The 19,342-nt window shown below is 38.2% G+C and overlaps 1 protein-coding gene across 1 annotated transcript in view; it reads right to left on the bottom strand.

Annotated features, from left to right (window-relative positions):
• ABCC1 (ATP-binding cassette, sub-family C (CFTR/MRP), member 1) overlaps nucleotides 1-18,652 on the bottom strand; it is a gene marked incomplete at its 5' end in the record, with an annotated part of 43,627 nt that extends 24,975 nt beyond the window's left edge. The window contains 14 exons of the mRNA XM_009584831.1: nucleotides 190-277; nucleotides 658-804; nucleotides 3,326-3,529; nucleotides 4,923-5,015; nucleotides 5,784-5,945; nucleotides 6,668-6,845; nucleotides 7,544-7,771; nucleotides 8,803-8,934; nucleotides 9,787-9,848; nucleotides 12,888-13,013; nucleotides 14,151-14,288; nucleotides 15,623-15,748; nucleotides 16,511-16,687; nucleotides 18,568-18,652. Of these exons, the coding sequence (XP_009583126.1) occupies nucleotides 190-277; nucleotides 658-804; nucleotides 3,326-3,529; nucleotides 4,923-5,015; nucleotides 5,784-5,945; nucleotides 6,668-6,845; nucleotides 7,544-7,771; nucleotides 8,803-8,934; nucleotides 9,787-9,848; nucleotides 12,888-13,013; nucleotides 14,151-14,288; nucleotides 15,623-15,748; nucleotides 16,511-16,687; nucleotides 18,568-18,652 (1,946 nt within the window). The remainder of the gene's footprint in view (nucleotides 1-189; nucleotides 278-657; nucleotides 805-3,325; nucleotides 3,530-4,922; nucleotides 5,016-5,783; nucleotides 5,946-6,667; nucleotides 6,846-7,543; nucleotides 7,772-8,802; nucleotides 8,935-9,786; nucleotides 9,849-12,887; nucleotides 13,014-14,150; nucleotides 14,289-15,622; nucleotides 15,749-16,510; nucleotides 16,688-18,567) is intronic.
• Between the last annotated feature and the right edge of the window lie 690 nt (nucleotides 18,653-19,342).

Genomic DNA, 19,342 nt, shown 5'->3' with positions numbered 1-19,342 from the left:
TAATTACCTGAGAAGGTGGTAGAAATTTCATACAATTTTCATTTTACAAACTCCCTTCTCTGCTTTCTGGCTAAAATTTATCAGTGAAATCCACCAAAATGCAGTAAATTTGTCACAAAAAGCAAAAGAAACGCTGCAAAGCCACCCAAAACCTGCACACGCTGATTTTCAACAGGAAAAGAAACTCACCTTCTGTGATGGGACCCCTGATTATGCTGTCTGGATCTAATTCTTCATGAGACAGGAACACCCTAAGGCGCTTCAAGGAGACACTGGCCTGCATGGGAAAGGGATGCAAAACTATCTTATACTCTGCTCATTATACTTAAGAGCTTGTTGTTTTGCACCATATATATATTACATCATTATTATGCATTCCTAATCGCTCCTTACTTAAATCCATTGCATAGTTTCTTGGATAGTCATCAAACTCGCACTTCCCAAACCACAAGAAATATGGTTGATTTCAGGAACACGCATCCACCATAACTGGATTCGTAATTTTGCTTGCACAGCACTTAACACACAGAAAATGAAAAGCTCCCTTTCTGAGGTGGCTGAATTTCACCAGTGGACATTCTCTAAGCACAGGAATGTAATCTTTCCACCCAGTGGCTACTTCTGCGCAGAAACACCTGCTAATGACTGAAGTCTTACTTCTACTATGCTGCTGATAACCATAGGAAGCACGTTCAATGGAAACCTGAGGATGTTGAATAACGCTAGGGAAACAAATGCCTTCTGAGCATCCAAGATGTTGTTCTTGTCTATTGTGACGTACACAGCAAACGTGGACAGGGCAACCTGAAACAAAGCGTAATGGTTACAGTTAGGGTAACATTTTTTAAAGCCACTAACTCAGGAGTCACACAGTCTGACAACTGGAATCAGAGGTCTACAATCAAAGAAAGAGTAATGTTCTGGTAATTTCCTTGTTCCTGATACCACTTTTTGCAAAACAAATATTTGATTTAAATCGATTGTTGTAAGAAGAAGTTGATGGCTCCTCTTAGAAAGGTGTCAAGTGCTCACTTTCTTCATAAAGCAAGGATGAAACCACAAATGTCCCAGGCTATGTGTGGTCACACTGCAGGAGAAGGGAAGGAATGATCACTAGTCTTTCCTGCTGCTCTCTCAGTTTTAAGGCACTCCCCATGGTACCAGATACTGGATCAGTAATATATACAGACAGAAAAGTTAGAAACACCCCAATGCTAACCCATTTTATATTTTATAGCGACTACCACAACCCTAGATTTCCAAGTACAGCCCACTTTATCATGGATAGATTGTCTTCCAAGAAACTTGAAATATTACTGCATTACAAAGATAAAGCCATACAGTACCTAAACAGTTCACAGCTTAAGATCCATGCTGAACAAGAAAATTACATTGAACCATTATTATCATCAATCATAAGGTATAAAAACAATTCAAAAAATCCATATACTTATTTATGTTTTTTAAAAATGTGTTGATTAAATTACAGTAAAATTAAACTAAATAAAACCAAATATTCACTTTCAGATCTATTCCCTTCACAGTGTTTTCTTCCACAGTAACAACACTCATACCTGAGTATATCACAAGATCCAGCAACTCTTCCCCATAGACTGCCACTTAAAACAAGAAACCAAGGTAGGCTAACCTTTGGCATTCCTCCTCCCACAAGACTTGAAACAATTAGCTCAATGCCTAAGGAACAGCCTCATCTAAGCACAGCATCCATTGAAAACATTAGTATTTCTGTTATAAATCTGACTGCTGTGAAGTCACGTATTGTTCTTCGTACGGCAGCTGACTCAGCTGTGCCTGGTACAGTAGCTTGTTTGTACAATCCTCAGTTTGGACAACCATATCCCAGGGAGAAAGCCCTCCCACAGAGATCAAAAACAAGACAGGGTCCAAAGAATAACCTCACAAGCAGCATGTCTGCACTCTTGTGTTACCAGCAATTAGTCTGAAATACACCCTTATCAGCACACATAGCAGTAGGGGAGGTACTGCAAATGAATAGTTTCCTGACATCATTATTAAACAATGTTTTAAAGAGCCCTGGCCATGGAAACAGGAGGAGGAGTAGAGGAAATAGAGAGTTTTGCATGTCAAAAGTGCTTTCAAGTAGGCACTTGCAATAATTCTTTAATCAGAAGTTCAGAAGAACATATAGGAAAGAACAAAAACCCGAGAAACAGGATGTTAAACAGCAGCCATGCACTTCGGGCTGTACCAATTCTGCCCCAGTGGCAAACCCCCTAAGGTGTAGGACCATTACCACACATTCACAACATGCGCTGAAACAGACCTACAGTTAGGTGAATTTGTCTTCTCAGACTCCACAGAGTTAAAGAGTCCACCTGCAGAGTTGTATTTAGAAACTTCATTTAATAATGTATTTGTATTAAAACCATCTCAGACTTCTTTTAGAAAAGCATTCACTTAAGAATGCAGCTGATGTTTCCTACCCAGGGCACTGCTTCTTCTGCCTTTCATCATGCCCAAAACATAATGTAAACACTAAAAGTGTTTGTAGGGAAGGAATCTGAGACTGGAAAGTACACTTAAACACCTTCAGCTGGAACAGCACATATTTTATCCTAATGTAGTCATGGCTTTTATTTGCTTCTGCAGACAAGAGCAATGACCCCTTCTTCTAATAGGATGTGAAGCAATTTTGATGTGATCTCACCCTTCCCTCCCTTTTATTAGTTTAAATTTAAGCTAACAACAAACACAGTGGAGATGTTTCACCACATCAAGAATATTTTTTTTGCACAAGAATTTGAAGCAATCCCAAGGTACGCAATGGTTTTACCTCTCCACATTTTTCTTAAACAGATGCTGGGAGAACCCAGAGGTCAGCCTGGTGCACAATGTCCCATTCGATCAAGGACTCTTATCTAAGGACCTGCTGCTCTCAGAAAGATGCTGAAATAAGGGAAGTTTTACTCTGTCAGCCACAGCTACCACCTGGAGGGTACTGCGCGCATTAGTAACCTCTTCTAAATCTGACAGTACATTTAATCTTAGGTTCCTCAAGTACACCACCAAAAATAGAGGGCGATGCAGAGGAGGTTTTTATTTTTAAATACTTAAGCCATTAACTTCTAAAATATATCCAACTTGGATGCTCCTAAGTTTCAAAGAAAACAGTAGTGCCTTTTCATAGAGAAGGGGAGAAATAAGTGTTCAATTTCCCACTGCTGCAGAGGGCATTCTGATTCTTTCACTCATTAAAAAACAACACCAAAACAAGTTCTCAAGCGTTGCCTTGGAAAGCATGATCCCAAAAAGGAGAGCAGACTTCTAGATTTGTTTCACTTACCAAAAAAGGAGCACAAACCCAAGTGAAGGTTGCCATTGCAGCAAGGTAAGCAGATTTTTTTAGGACTTTGAGTTCTTTCTGTCTGATCTCTAATACCTTCTCTCTGAAGGCTAATTCCCAAGCATAAAGTTTCAGAACTTTAATCCCATTGAGAATTTCATTCATCAGCTTAATTCTATTGTCTTTGCTCTTCATTTGAGCCACCTAAAAACAACATTGCAAAAAATAATTAGCAGAGCACAATACTTGGCAGAGCCACAAAGTTCTGAGCTTTATATTTTGCAATGGCAAAATTCACCTCATTATCATCAAAAGCTTACTAGCTTCCCAAGCAGGAAATCTGAGATGCTATCTGAACAAACAAATATGCAGAATTAACAAGATGTTTTAAACCAATTAGAAGAATGTTTCATGCAACTAAAAATCCGAACCAAGTTCAAAACAGTTGTGGCACTGGTTTAAGTGGGATTAACCCTGCATCAGGGAGCTCTGGGACTCACGTTCTTCCTAGGTACAATATTCAGTTAAAAAAAAAAGCCACTATAATCAAGCTTCAGTGATGTGCATCTAACCTTAGACCAAACTTAGTTTTGCTCCATTTTCAGCACTATCAATGGCTTTCTGATGGTGCACTAAGGCAAAAAGCTTTCCATTCAGCCATAAGAAGAAAGTCCATTCTTCAGAAGTTTCTGTCTTCATAAAGTATTTTACTGAGGGCAGTGCAAAGCTGAAACGATGTTCTGACTCAGCACTAGTACAGATATCCCAGACAGCTGTTACCCAGTGGCAGTGCGGCTGTGACAGGCTAGATATCCCCTACTTCTCCCATGAAGGAACCAAATGCTGTGGTATATTTTGATGAACATCTAGAGCTAAAAGGTTTCATTTAAATAAATCAATCTCCTCTGACGTTTGGTAAATTCAGTTAATAGTGAAGTTTGTACCAGAAAGCACGTGGTGGGGCTGTTGGAAGTAGTTTTTGCAATAGAAAACATGAGAGAGTGAGTCTACATTTACTTCTGTGGACTCTCTGTAACAAACTGATCCCCTCTACATAAAATCAACTGGGGATCAGGAACAGCCAACAACTAAGATTTCTCCCTCCTCATCCTTCCGGGGGGTGGGGGGGGGGAGGGGGGAAGACACCACACCCAAGAACAAACCACACCCACACACCCACCCACCCCCTCACCCTCCAACACTGCAACCACCATCCTGGAAATGTGAGTATTTCATTCATTAAGGTTCATTTGGCAGACAGTAGTTTACGTTCGCACTTTAGTTCTTAGGCAGCAAGTTAAAAACTAAACTAATTCAAATCCAATCATGGGGCATTTCATGAAGCTAGCTAACCTGCTACCTTGGTCTTAACTACTGCAGAATTTTTAGACCATTATGTACAGATATGCTATAAGGCTGAAAAATATGTGAGTTTGTTTATTCTGCACACACGATGCCTTGACCTTTCTTTCCCTTCCCTTTTTTTAAGGGATAAATAGAGGAGGGAAAAAAACTTAAAAGGACAAACCTCAGGAACAAGTCAAAGAACAGAACAAGTTTCTTAAAAGCACTCTGTCACATATATAAAGGTTCTAACCTGATAGGTTTTTGTCTTCATTGCCATCACAGCATTTATCGGAACCAGAAGGATCATGACAGCCACACCTGCCAGCACCGAAGGACCTAAATTCTGAAATGCACTTAATTGTAAACATTTATTCAAACTCATTTTTAAAAATCTTGGGTCAAACCACTGCATATACTACAGAAAAGCATTCTAAAATAGCTTTTCAGCCTCTTCTTCCCTTTTCAAGAACAGCTTGGGGGAAGAAGAGGAGGATCAAGTAGGGGCTTGGGTTGATGTTTATGTGCTTTGATTTTTGAAACACACATACATATATAGCCCCCATATAGAGAGGTAGATATAGGTATAGATCAATCTATATCTCTCTCTCTATCTATCTATACACACATACAGAGATCTTTTAACGTTTTCCAGCTTTTGCTGGTTTGTCTGTTCTTCTGAAGTAGGGACTCATGCAGGGAGTGACTGACTTCTTGGGGAATTTCATTACCTTTCTGATTGACAGTGAGAATCAGGAACAGTCAGCCTGGTGACTGTCTGGACTAGAAATAGCAAACATCTCATACAGTGACTCTCGGTACAGAACCAAGACCACTTTTCTTTAAACCAATTTGACAAGTGAGATACTATAGGTGCTGCAGTCCCCCACAGATAGTAGCTCCCCACATGCACTCAGATGTGCAAATTAAGAACCTCCTGCCTTGCTTCTTGACAGCAGTGACAAAAGGAGCTCAGAATGGCTTCTAAACAAACAGTATTTTCTCCACACTGCTGTAAACCCTCCAGTGATCTGAACAACAGCTCTCTATAGTCATGACCATAGGAGGCAGCACGTTGCCAAAGTCAAAACAGGAAACACCACACAATACTCACCTGCCACAGTAAGTACAGTGCTAATATCACCTGGAGAGGTGCAGACCAAATCATGTTTATATAGGTAGCCAAGTCCATGAATCTCTGAGCATCCACAGACATTAGATTCACAATCTCACCCACAGTAGAAGTCTTTCTAGCAGAATTTGTGATAACAAGTGCCTACATGCAGATTAAAAATAAAAAACAATTAAGGCAACATGAAGGAAGACTTACTCATTTGCATTTTCTCCACAGAATTCAATTGTTTTACAGAGCTTCATGTTCAGAGTTACAAGCAATCCTTTTCCTGCTTCATATTCTGTTTACCCTGCACATCTTACAAAATGCAAGTTGTATCATTTGAAGCAAGCAGCTGGGTTTAAACTAATAGAGAATTAAAGACAACAAGCAGTCTTTGGGGTTAGGGGTGGTTGGTTGCTCGGGGTGGGGGGTACTGTTTGCTTGTTTTGTTTTTTAGTGTCAGAAGCGGAGTCTTCACTTCTTGTCACACGTTTTTCTCACACAGAGCAATCGGTCCACAGCTTTCTAAAATGTTCCAGCTTGTTCCAAGATAAGGCAGCACTCCTGCTAAGTCCCAAATGAAGCTGTATAGATGCATCTTAATTTCTGCACAAACTGAAGCAGTTTCAGACCCCTAGTCTAAATGAGACAAGGTTTCTTGTTTGGCAGTGGGAAGAAGAAGGTGCCTGGACTTTAATTGGTAAATCAGAAAATTGCTCTGTCTTAAAGGCTTTTATTTATAAATTAGATACTCTCTTATTTCTGTTGAGAGTTAGGAATCAACTTACCAGAGCCTCCTAACTACTTTAATTATTCAGACTTAAGCGATGTATTCGCACAGTCACCGAGAGATATTGTCGTACATTTAAAGAAACACCTACCTTTCGATAAATTACACCAACAATAGCTGTTTTGAGCCTCATTCCAGTTACAAAGCAAATATGAAAATACTGGTGAAGAATCAGTGTCTGAAGACAGGCACAAACAAACAGCAACCCTGTATAAAAGTAGCCTTGCCAGTTTGGGGCAGCTTTGTTATTTACGAAGCTGATTAGCAATCTGTGGAGAGAGGAATTAGTTCTCTTGATATATGCAAATCAAAATGAAACATGAGGGTTACAACCTTAGATTATTCCAAACATTATATGGGTCATGCAAGCACCCAAAGTACCAAACTTAGATAAAACACTTAAGCAAACGTCTTAGAAACTGGAGATCATTTTACACTAGCACACATCACTCCCTTCTCCTAACAATGTACTACTTTAAAATGTGATACTGATGTATCACATACCTTACATGTACAGCATCCTCTGGAGCTACACTAAAAAGTCTCATATTCCCTCCAGCTAAAATACAACCGTTTTACTTCTTCTCACCTTAAAGCAATACAACTCCTTCCACCCCCTTAGCTCTCTGTTGCTTCACATACTGTGACTTGTAGTCCCACAATCATTACAGGTTAGAATTAAATAAACTCTCCTGCTGTTGTTGATTATGGTCCTGCCTGGCCTTCCTAGTGTTGGAAAGGAACATAAAAAGTCAAACATTTAATGCATGATGTTGTAATTTGAAAACCAGTGGACCAAAATCATGTGTGTGCATGTGCAAATCATGGGTGCATGGTCTCTAACTTATGTGACAACTCTTCCCCATTGAACCAGCTGAAGGGAAAGCAGTTTGGTGAGTGAAATACCAGTGTGTTTTAAATTCTGTCCACATACTTTTAATACAATAATAAAGTATATAGGTCTTACTTCAGAATTTCTGGGCCTGCAAACATCAAGAGATCATGTGCAGCTTTAAACAGGAAGCTCATGAGAAAATACGGTCCAAAGGTTTTATATAACACCTTGAATAAAGATGCTTCAGAGCTCTTCTGAGATGGTTTTATAATCAAAGCTTCAGCCTCTTCTGTCACATCACCATTTGAGTCGCTTGATTTTTGCTGCTTTTTGGGCGAGTATAACATGTTTAATGGTTGCCTGAAATAAAAGTAGGTATATAATGTAGCCTTTATTCAAGCATAAAGCCAACTGGAAAAATGCACAGTATACAAATGAGATGTTTACGAGCTGTTTATTGCTGCTCTTAATAGTTAACCGGGGTTTACTGTCAATTAGACATCTTTTCAATCGTACAACCATAGCTAAATGAACTGGCCATTCAGAAATGGTGTTCTTTGTAGGGATAGGTAACATTCCTATAGGTCTGCCTTGGCAAACGAGGAATAGGGCCATAACCTGTGTTAAACTTACAAGAGCAAAGGACATTATTATTCTAGAACCCAGTGAACTTTCTTCAAAATCAAGGCCTCACTGTACCACCGGAGTTAAAAGATTGCAGTCAGATTTATACCAAGTCATCCCCAATGGACTGAACACATCAATTTCATACATCTGCTTACACCAAACTACATACTTCCAAACTTCTGAGGACAAGCTGTATGTAAAAATACACTGTGTAAGCAAGCAATTTTCCTGCAATGAAAAGGTACTTCTATCTGCTGCAGTAAAGGATGACGAAAGTAGGACGGAAACTGCAGGCATGCAGTCTTTCTAATTTTAGTCATCTGGCTTAGATGCCCAGGCTCCCTATATAGTCAAAGAAAAGAAACAAGCTTCTCACTTTTACACCCTGAACTGCCCTCCTGAGGCTTCACTAACTATAGAGGGAGCCCAAGCTCCTAAATTACGTGACTGAAGTTTGACCGTGTGAAAACATGCCCTCCCCAGAGAAAAACCCACACATCAAAAGTAACAATAATCAGCTTTGGATCATGAAAGACTAAGAGAAATTTGATGCAGCTCTTCATAAAGACACACAACACCCTGCTTGGTGTGTGTGGTTGGTTCCTGTTCTGTATGCACTTAAGGACAAATACAGAGCTGCCACCTGGACCTTACAAAAGTAGGCTTGGTAAGAGATGACAAACACCTCTAAGTAGAGGCTGAGTAACTTGAGCTTTTGAACCTCCACATCTTGGAAGAACTGCCAGCCAAGATACTGAACTTACCTCTTGGTCTGTGCCCTCTCTTTTGCCCAGTTTCTAGCCAAACCTGGCACTATCTCCTCCGATTTGTCCTCTTTATTTAACGACCACAAATCCTTGGCTTCCAAAGGTCTCCGATAACCCTGAACCATCAACCTGTATTAGAAAGAATCAGCACTATATATTTAAGAACACTAGAGATGCATAGGTACGTATGCCATAAGACAGTGGTCCTTACATCCAGCCCCAAAACAGAGCCAGCTCTTCACAAAAATGCATGCAAGACTTAGTACCTGTAGCAACATAGGTCCAGATACTAAAACATACATCCTCCTGACTTTACTGTGAGAATTAGACACTGAAACATATAAGGATCCAGGATATGCCACTGAATTCAAATTTCAGTGAAAATAAAAGGAAGGATGAAGTGATGTCATTTGAAAATCAGCCAGGCAATTAATATTCCCATGCCTACCAAGTTTCAAAATCTTTATTAGCCTTTAATTTTACAAAGCAATTCCTTTCATCTAGCTTTCTGTTGGAACTCCGGCCAAGTACCAACCACAGCTATACGCCAATATTCTTGTACATGTTTCTGTGTTTTAACTCTCAAGAACATGAGTTGTGATCAAATCATACAGCATAACTAAAGCTATGTTAATGAGAAAAAAAAAAAAAGAACCTATTGGACAAAAAGAGCTAACAGTTTTGAATGTCTTCGTTTCTAAACACAGCAGATAATTTCTACCTTCTTGTATTTCCCAAAGAAAGTTTTTTATTATATTCTTTCAGCAAACATACTAAATATATACTGGCAACATTTAAAATTACAAAGGAAGTAAAAAACTAATCAAATTTGGAAAAAAAAAATCAATTTAATCTATCTACAACACAACCAAACCAACCAAGATTATTATTGCATGATTATTGCTAATTTAACTCTGAAAGCAGGATCCTAAAAATGCCATCTAACTTTAATTGTTGCTTTATGCATCATCTTGATCTTACCCAGTGATCCACCAGAATGTGATTCTGGAGAGGAAAGAAGCACTGAACTCTGGACATGGATTCTAAAGGAGAGAAAAAGAAATCAATCCACATACAAAGTGACTGATACAGGGCCAAAAGAAACAAACCAAGCAGAAAAGATGCTTTTGAAATTTCTTTTGTTTATAGTATTTTTTTCACATTACTAACTTGTCATTTATGCTGTTGAGAGCTTGTTCAGAAAACACAAGCACAGCTTCAGGGCTGTCAGCAGACTAGACCACTGGGACACAGGAATAGCAGTGCTCCGTATCAACAACACAACAAATAGTTGAGGGAATTTTGTAAGACAGTGCAGGCCAGACAATCTCTCAAGATGTCATGATCAGTGCCTACCTATATCAATACAAGGTATGCTACCATATGAGAGCAAAACATGTTAATTGGGTAGAGTTAGTCATAAATGAAGAATTCAGTTCTATTGTTCCAGCAGTTAAGCACTGCAACTCCATCAAAACAGATGCACAAATAAAAAAAAGTAAACTTCATAAAAGCATCCCAAAACAGCCCCTAAAAACCCTGCATCTCATTCATCAATAAGCATGGGAAACTTAAGTATCCACAAAGATACGCAGCTAGCTCGTGTTCTACATCCAGTGCAATGGCTGTCTGTTTTAACTACTCTTCAGGTTAACATCCTCTCCTAATCTCGTTGGATTACAACAGCAGAAAGGAAGGCTGGAAGAATTTCAAAGCCACTGATTTACTTGCAGAATTCCAGTACAGATTTCTCTCTTCCCTCTTTCACTGCTCTGAACAGCATCTAAAGCAGCTAAAACCAGCCACTCCTTTGGCACACAAACCACTAGGTTTTTATCATCAACTATAATTGGAGCAACTCAGGTATTTCCATCTACAGAAGTCACCAAACATCATTAGAGTACTGCAATTAAAACAGTCAGAGCCAAGTGTTTCCAAGACTTGTATTTTTCAACTCATGTTTGTGTAACCTGGCTTCTCCACTAAGCTATATTGAAGTGTGCTGTAATCAAGCTACACAAAACAGACTCCTGCATTTCCTCTTCACACCACAACTCTTTTTGCAACTTTGTAGGGAACAATAAGAATATGTAAAAGACAGATGCTTTTTTTGAAAGGGGATAAGAGTTCCACATTTCCAAAGTATTTAAACACTTGCAACACAATGATTGCAAGCAAATCTAACACCATCACTTAATGAATAAATAAAAGTTTTTAAACTCAGAGAAGTTAAAAAAAAAGGGGGGGAGGAGGGGAGAGGCGGTACTTTCAAGCTTCAGCCACGCCAACATTCCTGACAGACAGATTTCTACTTCAGCAAATACAACTTCAAAATGTCAAAATATTCTGAACTTTACATAAAATGCTGTATTACTTTTTTCCTTTATACTTTTTTTAATCTACTTGCAGGTGGAAACTCTAAATTCAAGAGTCCACTAGATCTTGTACTACCAAAAACTGGACTTCATTTGCATAAAGCAAAACTTTAAAACGTGTTAGATTACTGTTAAAAATAATACTATTTTTGATAAAATTAAATAGTTAGCACATAAAGAACTACTAATCCTACTGACATTCATGCCAGATAGAATGAAGACAACAAGTTGTAACAAGTCTGGACTTATGTAATGTAAACAAAGCGAAAACAAGAGACAAAACACGTTATTTGACTTCTATATACATCAGCACCTACATCTTAGAAATTTCACTGTAGTTTTTTGGCTTAAGTAACATAGAAGATTTTACTCAAAACTTACAAACATTTCTGGTTTGGAAATGCTTGACAGAGGGAATAAAGCAGAATTTAAGACTGACTAATATGACTTGCTTTGTTCTTTTCCCCATCATAACATTCAACACACCCACCACTCATGAAAAAAGAAAGTTAGAATTGGAAGTCTGCCCTATTTCCTAGAGACACTCCTAGAGATACTCAGAACACAAAAACAAACCACTGTGGTCTCGAAGCACCTTGTAATTATTGTAACCAGGATCAAAGCAGAAAAGAAGGTTTCCATAAATCCACAGTATCCTGCCAAACACATTTCATCCCTGAATGAGATGAAAAGAACCCAAAGATGATGAGGATCCAAAGACTCAGCAGTATACTCTTCCCTCCAGGCATACACACACAGACTGTCTGCTAGTGGTAATGCAGAGCACCACTGGCATACTGGATACCAACAAGAAGGTAACTGTGCAATTCAGTAAGTGCAAGTGGTTACGGACCTTTTCCACGGTTACAAAGGCAACATTTATTTCCCCCTCACACATTTCACACCTTCCTTCGTCAGTCAGTACCATCTAACATCCACCAAACCAGAATTACGCCTTATAAAAAAACATAGAACTGAGGTTTCCAAACTTGGCACATCCAAACTCCAGGCAGTGACAGGTGTCACTCCACTGTGACACAGAAGGTCTAGCCCAGAGCTAAGCGAGCAGTATAATGATCCAGCATCCCTTGAGTCACTTTAGATCCATGCCATATAGCTAGCACATATAATTAAGAACACATGCAAAAAAGATCATGTCTAGATAAAATTAAATTTCTATATCCAGACCACCCTCTAACGTTAACTGCTCTTGCAACTGAGCTGGTTAAAGTTTTGCTTGACACAAGAGAGGTAAATATGGAAATCAAATGCATCTATCCAGATTCTTAAGTTTGCCAGGTGTAGATTCTTCCCCACCTTCAACAGGAAGGGAATACACATCCTTATGAGTTACTGCCTACTGAATGGTATCAGATGACTACGACAACAGCATTTCAAACCAATATTTCCCACCGATTGCCAGAAGCACCACTGAATATAAATACGTATGACTTAACTTTCAGGAATGCTATTCAGGAATGACTGAAACAGTATTTTTGCTCTTTCTCTTAAATACAGCCCACCCTGTATTTCATGTTATGGGCTTCATCTCCTGTGTCACCAACTAAAGAGCAGAAAGAACACTCTATTGCAAACAAGTCAACAAGATTTGAATTATTTGGCACCTGGGAGACTATGGCCCTATAACTCATTGTACAGAATACTGCATGTATGATATTCAGCACTCAGTATAGATTGAACACTTACAGGATCATTTACTGTTTCAGAAAACAAAGGCGGTTGTTCTGGAAAACAACACAGGATGAGCTGTACAAATAACAGGATGAAGTAGATGCAGAAGGTGACATAACGAAATGCATCCACTTCAGCACCCTACAAAGGAAGGTAATATTCCAATTAGAAGGCTTGAGGAATTTCTTTAAAACAACACGTTACTATCAAACATAAAACAGCTCCTTACTGTAAATTCTGCAAACTACATAAATGTTACACTACCCACCCCCATGCAAATTAAAGTCAATGTCTATTTTGGTAAAGGGAAGATAAAGAGAGGCGGGAGGAGATGAAAGACACCATTTATTTTTAATCAATCACTGCCATAAACACACAAGGCATGAACTACTTCTGTAGAGAAGTTCTCTTTAAGACACAGTTTGTACCAACACAGCATGCCCCAATTTGAAGTCAAGGTATTCTTTAGAGGAGCAAGGCATTTATGCACTAGTAAGGAGTTTTCAAAGCAAATTTGTTGATTAGTATGCACACAGAAAATAAGAATTAGAGGAGCAGAATTTAGATTACAGTTTGTTGCGTTGTGCTCAAATTCCAGAGGTTCTTCCAATTTTTAGACTGGGACAGATATATAAAGCATAATCCACAGAAATCAAAGCACAGGGACATATGGACACACACCCCCACACACTCACCAGTAAAATCCCACTCCCAACAGCTAAAGAGAAAAGTTGGCTGAAAGTTCTCAAAATTCACAACATGGCTTAAAGGTTTCAAGAAATAAAAGTGATATGCCATTTTCAGGCAGCTCCACAATTAAGCTGATATTTGAGGTGGTCTTACTATAAAAGAGACTGACATAAAAATATTTCACTTGTACACTTTCATTTTGTCTCAGCAGATGAGACCACATTACCATCAAACCAAGTGTTTCAGGAAATCCACACTATAATCAACAGGAAGATGACGTAAACTCCCAGAACAGTTTCATATCAAAGATTATACGCTTTTATTGTGCTCAAGCAGACATATCCCCTTTCTGAAACAGCTAGCGGAATTTTCTTGGCAATTGTTGCTATAGTTAAGTTCACTATGAATTTCACTAGCATTTCAAAACAAGAGCCATTAAGTCTTGCTTGTTTTACTTTTATAACCCAAGGAAGGAAGGTATACCAAGTGGACCATTAACTGACTGGACTGGCATAATTAGCAAGCAACTACTCTATTACTGCAGCATTTGGGATTATTTTCAACTGAATGAGGGTAACAATCACTTACCGTATTTAAGGCATGTATTATTTTGGATCTAAAAACCACTGTGGCACATGACAATGAGATGAGCCAGAAAATCGTCATTACACCTGAAGACTGGACTCCTTTTATTCTTTCATATTGTATCAAAAATGTGGCAAGCAACTGTGGACAAATAAGGTAAAAATATATTCACAAGCTTTAAGTTTTACAACATGTTATACACATATACAAGGTACTGTGTTAAAGTGTGCTTATTTAACATTTCAAATCCAGTACCTCCCAGACATTCTAACACCCAGAGATTTTAAGCATAATTCACAAATACATATAAATAGGAAATTCTCTGGAGCAGTCAAGATAAGAAGTGGACAAAAAAGGGAAAAGGAATATGTATTACATGGAAGTAAACCACCACATCCACAAAAACACTGCCAAAAGCTGCCAGTCTTTCTTTACTTTTCTGGTTCTACATCACAAATCAACATGCAATTATAGTGACACTATATCCTTTCCAAGTATTTCCTGACTAATTCTTTTTAAAATAAAAAGATTTCTTTCCATACAAGCCACAACGCCAAACAACACTGACCAAATATTACTCTATTTCTGTATTTTGTGTGTTTTCAGAGTCCTTTAGGAAGCTGGTACAACTTAGTAATCTCACTTGGCTGCTGCAACGTGCATTTTCAATCAGCCTGACAGAAGCTTGACAATTGCATTATTAAATGACCGCAAACTATTTAAGAGCTCTTGCATCCCTCAGTATGTTTCAGGGCTGTTGAGTTTTTTTGGTTTGGTTTTTTTGTTGTTGCTATTGCTGTTGGGGTTGTTGTGTCCCGTCCTGTTGGCCCCTTGAGTATCATCTTTAATCACTACCATTCCAAGTCCGTGATAAATGTAAGGCAACTGACAATAAACGAATAGCAAGCCATTTTCCTTGAAATGCAGGCTGCAGAGATACTGGTGTCAAAGTAGACAATACTTGCACATCTAGGTAGAAAGACTTAGCTGGGGACACCTATGGCATTTAAGACTTTCCACCGTGCCATCAAATGTAACAGAGAAAACATGCACTAAAGAATGTTACGTGCAAGAGAGTTTGTAATAAGATACTTAATAATGCAATGCCTTCGACAGTCTTTTACCAAGTTCAGTGTGATTTGTATTATCAAGATTTAATCAATTCTCTCGACTCGGTTCCTCCACCCCATACCTGAATCAAGCTATTAAATGAATGATAGCTCAAGCCTACCAAAATAAGGCAAGACAACTAGCACTGGCTTGTGTGCTGACATACAACGCACGGAGTACAGCTGGGTTGGGGGTTTTTTCCTCATTTTTTTATTAAAAGAAAGCAGACATTTCAGAGTTTAACTGCAGATTAAATCTGTATGTAAAGATTGCAGCTTAAAGAATTACAACATTGTGAATAATACTAAGACACATGTTATTGCTTAAGGCTTTGAATGAACAAAGGCCATAACAGAAGAACTTACCATTGTTATACCCAATACTGTAGGCCTAACGAGAAAAAATGGAGCTCGAAAAATATTTTGACTTCTTTCACAGAAAGAGTAGAAAAGGTCTGCCCAGCAGACTATCCACAGTATTAAGCCCAAAGCCTGCAATACAAAAGTATATTTCATACATCAGTTCACACAGATTAGGCAGCGCAATATATACACGAACACTAGATGTTACGTGTTAGTAGAGAGGAGTCATAATCAGATCATCTCTTTTGGGCAATTCTACAACATGTACAAAAGAAGAGTAATTTGGCTTTACCTATTGGATCCCCACTAGAAGAAAAAGTTTACTAATTTTTAGTACCATATAATTCAGTGTATTATGAAACAGAAAGCTGGTGAATCTCACTCCTGAATACAGATCACAGAGACAAAAACTCTCCAATATACCATGCTATTATAGTCCTTCTTAAAACTTTTCACTTATTCTACAGGAGAAAAAAAAAATTAAGAAAACATTAAGTATCTATTTCACAATAGAAGGGGAATAGAACACCTGCAGCAGCTCTAGAAATCTATGCTGTGTAACTTGAGAAGCTGACAGGATAATAAATTCCTTTTATTATTGAAATAAAGGCCTCGAGATTGAGTTGCCTTAAAATAGTCTTCTCCAACTGGTCTTACAAAGGATTTGCATGCTTTTTTGCTATGTCAGAGTAAATTTCAGATATCAAATTCCTGATAAAAGGGCAACGGAAACACATAAGGCTTGGAAATCAAACACAAGGAAGTTACAGCTGCAGTGTGCACACAGGCCAAGACTGATGCTCAACAAAAATAGTGTGCTAAAACATAGCTGAAAATAGATTCAAACTTCCAGATAAGCTTAATAGGTTCTGATTTTAAAATATCACGTACCGTTTTGGCTTTGTTGAGGTTTGACATTTGTATGTATCCCCTGTCATGACAACGAAGGTATAGGAAGTACACCGGGAAGCAGACCCACAAGTAAATGCAAGGAATCCAGACCAGGACTGTGTTCTGAAAGCATTGGGTGAAGTCTGGATTTTCTGTGTGCCACGTCAGATTCCAATCCTGAGGAGAGAAAACGGATCAAGTTAAAGAAAAAGCAAACACAGAACTTCAGTATTTAAAAAAAAGAAATAGCCGCTATCTGCCTTATTCTGTATGTCTTCTTGCATATTTATTTATACTTGTATTAAACCAGCTCCATTCTGTGATGTATCTAATTTTATTGCACTTTCTGTAGCTCAGAAGTCTTAAATGTTCACAAGATTACATTAATGTCACTTTTGTTGGTTATACACAGCTACCATAACACATAACTCACTCAAATATAATATTGGGATCTTTAACAGTACTTATAAAGATCTTTAACAAGATTAATCAAGGATTTTCACATTATCATTGCAGAAAAATAACATGACAATGCTAGCTATCTCCCATTATAACCACTGTGCATGTATGTATAAATATTCAGATATACCACATTCCCAAATTTCAGTGTGGAAACATTATCTGGCACACAGTAAAAGTGAACAGCACAAGACAACATCACTATTTGTAAAGCAGTCACATAGCTGCCAAGCTGCCTGCAGCAAACCCAGTTGAGACTTTCTGGTAATTCCTAACAACAGGGCATAAAACTAAGTAAAAGAGGCTCGCCCTTGCAGCCCATTTCCTACTCAATAACAGGAAAATGTAAATCAAAATAATTCAATGTTTTCCTATTTCTCTCAACACGATTCTCAAAAACAAGATAAACCACCATACAATCAAACCAAAACTGACACTTACAGTAATAAAAATGTGATCTCCATTTCCATTACTGGTACAAGGACTACTTACGACGACCGGCAATTTAGTAAAATGAACTTTCATATCATATTTATGATTGGCTTGAGTTAGAGAAATCTCTTGCAGGAAATTTTACCTTAAAATTGCTGACTTTGCTGTAAAATTATCACAAGGGACACTTCCTCTCAAGTGCTGTAGATTTCTGACTTTCCAACAGAATGATGCAACACAGAGATATCACTGCTGCAGATGGACTGCAATATTCAACAGCCAAAGCATAGCTCACAGGCTTCTGTTTAAAAGCCACAAAGCATTTTTTCAGACAGTTGCACAGCTTACCACTGCACAGAATACCAGTACAGCTACTGGGACACAATGGCAGTCAGCAATCCTTCTCCTATATAAAAGCCTGAGCTGATCACAAGAAATAAGTGCCATTATCCACATTTTATAGATGAGGAAACAGAACCAAAAGAAGCTCTCGTGCCTGCCCCCTCTACTTCAACATCAAAGCTGGAAACAGATCCCACTGCTCAGAATCGCCACACTTTGATCCTTATTTGTCCCCATCTTCCACTGATTAAACAGTTTCAAACACAATTACAAAGAGAGGAAAATAGATCTAAAGAGAAATGGAAGATATAACTTGCAAAAATTTCAACTTGAGGCTAACCAGACATTATTTTATCATAGAGCAGGTTTCCCCTTAAATTTGACCATTCCGTATTAAGATGTTTTATTGTTTTTTTAAAAAACAAAACTTCTTTTGAAAATATATTAACAAAAATATTTTCCTTCCCCACTTCCCTCTCAATTTCTGTCAGAATCTAGAACTTCTTTCTCGGTTAGATACAACAGACAGTATGCACAGGACACACAGTTGTTATTTTTTTCCTCTAATTCCACAGCATTCTAAAAATTCTTCTCACTTCATATCATTTTTAATTTGTCAGTTTAAAAAAAACATAATACAGCCAATTCAAGAAACTAACACTGGTAGAGCATAAAAATGCCCAATTATGTTTTAGTGTATCTGCATAGGGGTCACGTAAGTTGTTCAGGACAAGGCAGTGGCTGTGAGACACTGTGGGCAAGTCACATGCTTATTAAGTTCCCTGACTGCATAACATCAGAAATTTCAGCTGAGTCATCCTTACGTTTAGCCACTGCACAAATGTTTTTGGCTTTCGAAGTCCCAGCAGCTCTACTCCAGCACAATAGCCAAGAAAAAGTTTCATGACTCTGCAGAACAGTTTACAATTCACAAATTAAGATAGTTAATATGATTATACAAGTAAATTGACAGGATGTAATCAGCTTTACAAGAACAAACGAGCATTGACATCATTTTACTGAGTAAATTTTTGGAGATCTACACACTGCTTAAGAAAGCTACTGTCTCCTTTTTCAGTGTTTTTAAATGCTTGCTGTAAAATGAATTAGTCAATTACCAGAAAGGACACAGCAGATAACGCACGTCACTGCCACGTGGCTAAATAAAAGAAAGAAGTGCTGTATGCATGACTGCTATGCATATCAGCTGGAGGATATTCTAAAAACATGTGCAATCTTTCATTTAACTTTCATATTTGCAAGTTATCTGGACGTGTTTCTGCATGAAAGGCAAGAGAGCAGGATGCAATGGTACTTCAGGGTTAACAACAGAAAGTTTGGACAAATGGTCAGTTTGGGGTAAGATTACTGCTAGAATTTAACAGCTACAGCAACATCAGTGTATCTTCTTTCACATTTTTCCAGGATTTGATCTAGAAGGCTATTGATATCAAATAGGAGTTTGCTTAGCTTAAATAAACTATTCATCTCTGTACAAGAGAAATGGCTACACACAGGTGAGGTGCAGAAGCCCCTTCCATTTTACATTCATTTCGTGTGACAAAAGGTGAGGAAAGCATGCATGAAGAAAGAGTTGCA

The sequence above is a fragment of the Fulmarus glacialis genome, unplaced genomic scaffold (assembly GCF_000690835.1).
Source record: "Fulmarus glacialis isolate BGI_N327 unplaced genomic scaffold, ASM69083v1 scaffold41639, whole genome shotgun sequence".
Lineage (NCBI taxonomy): Eukaryota > Metazoa > Chordata > Aves > Procellariiformes > Procellariidae > Fulmarus > Fulmarus glacialis.
The sequence above is the reverse complement of the archived record's forward strand: the minus strand, read 5'-3'. Positions and strand labels throughout refer to the sequence as shown.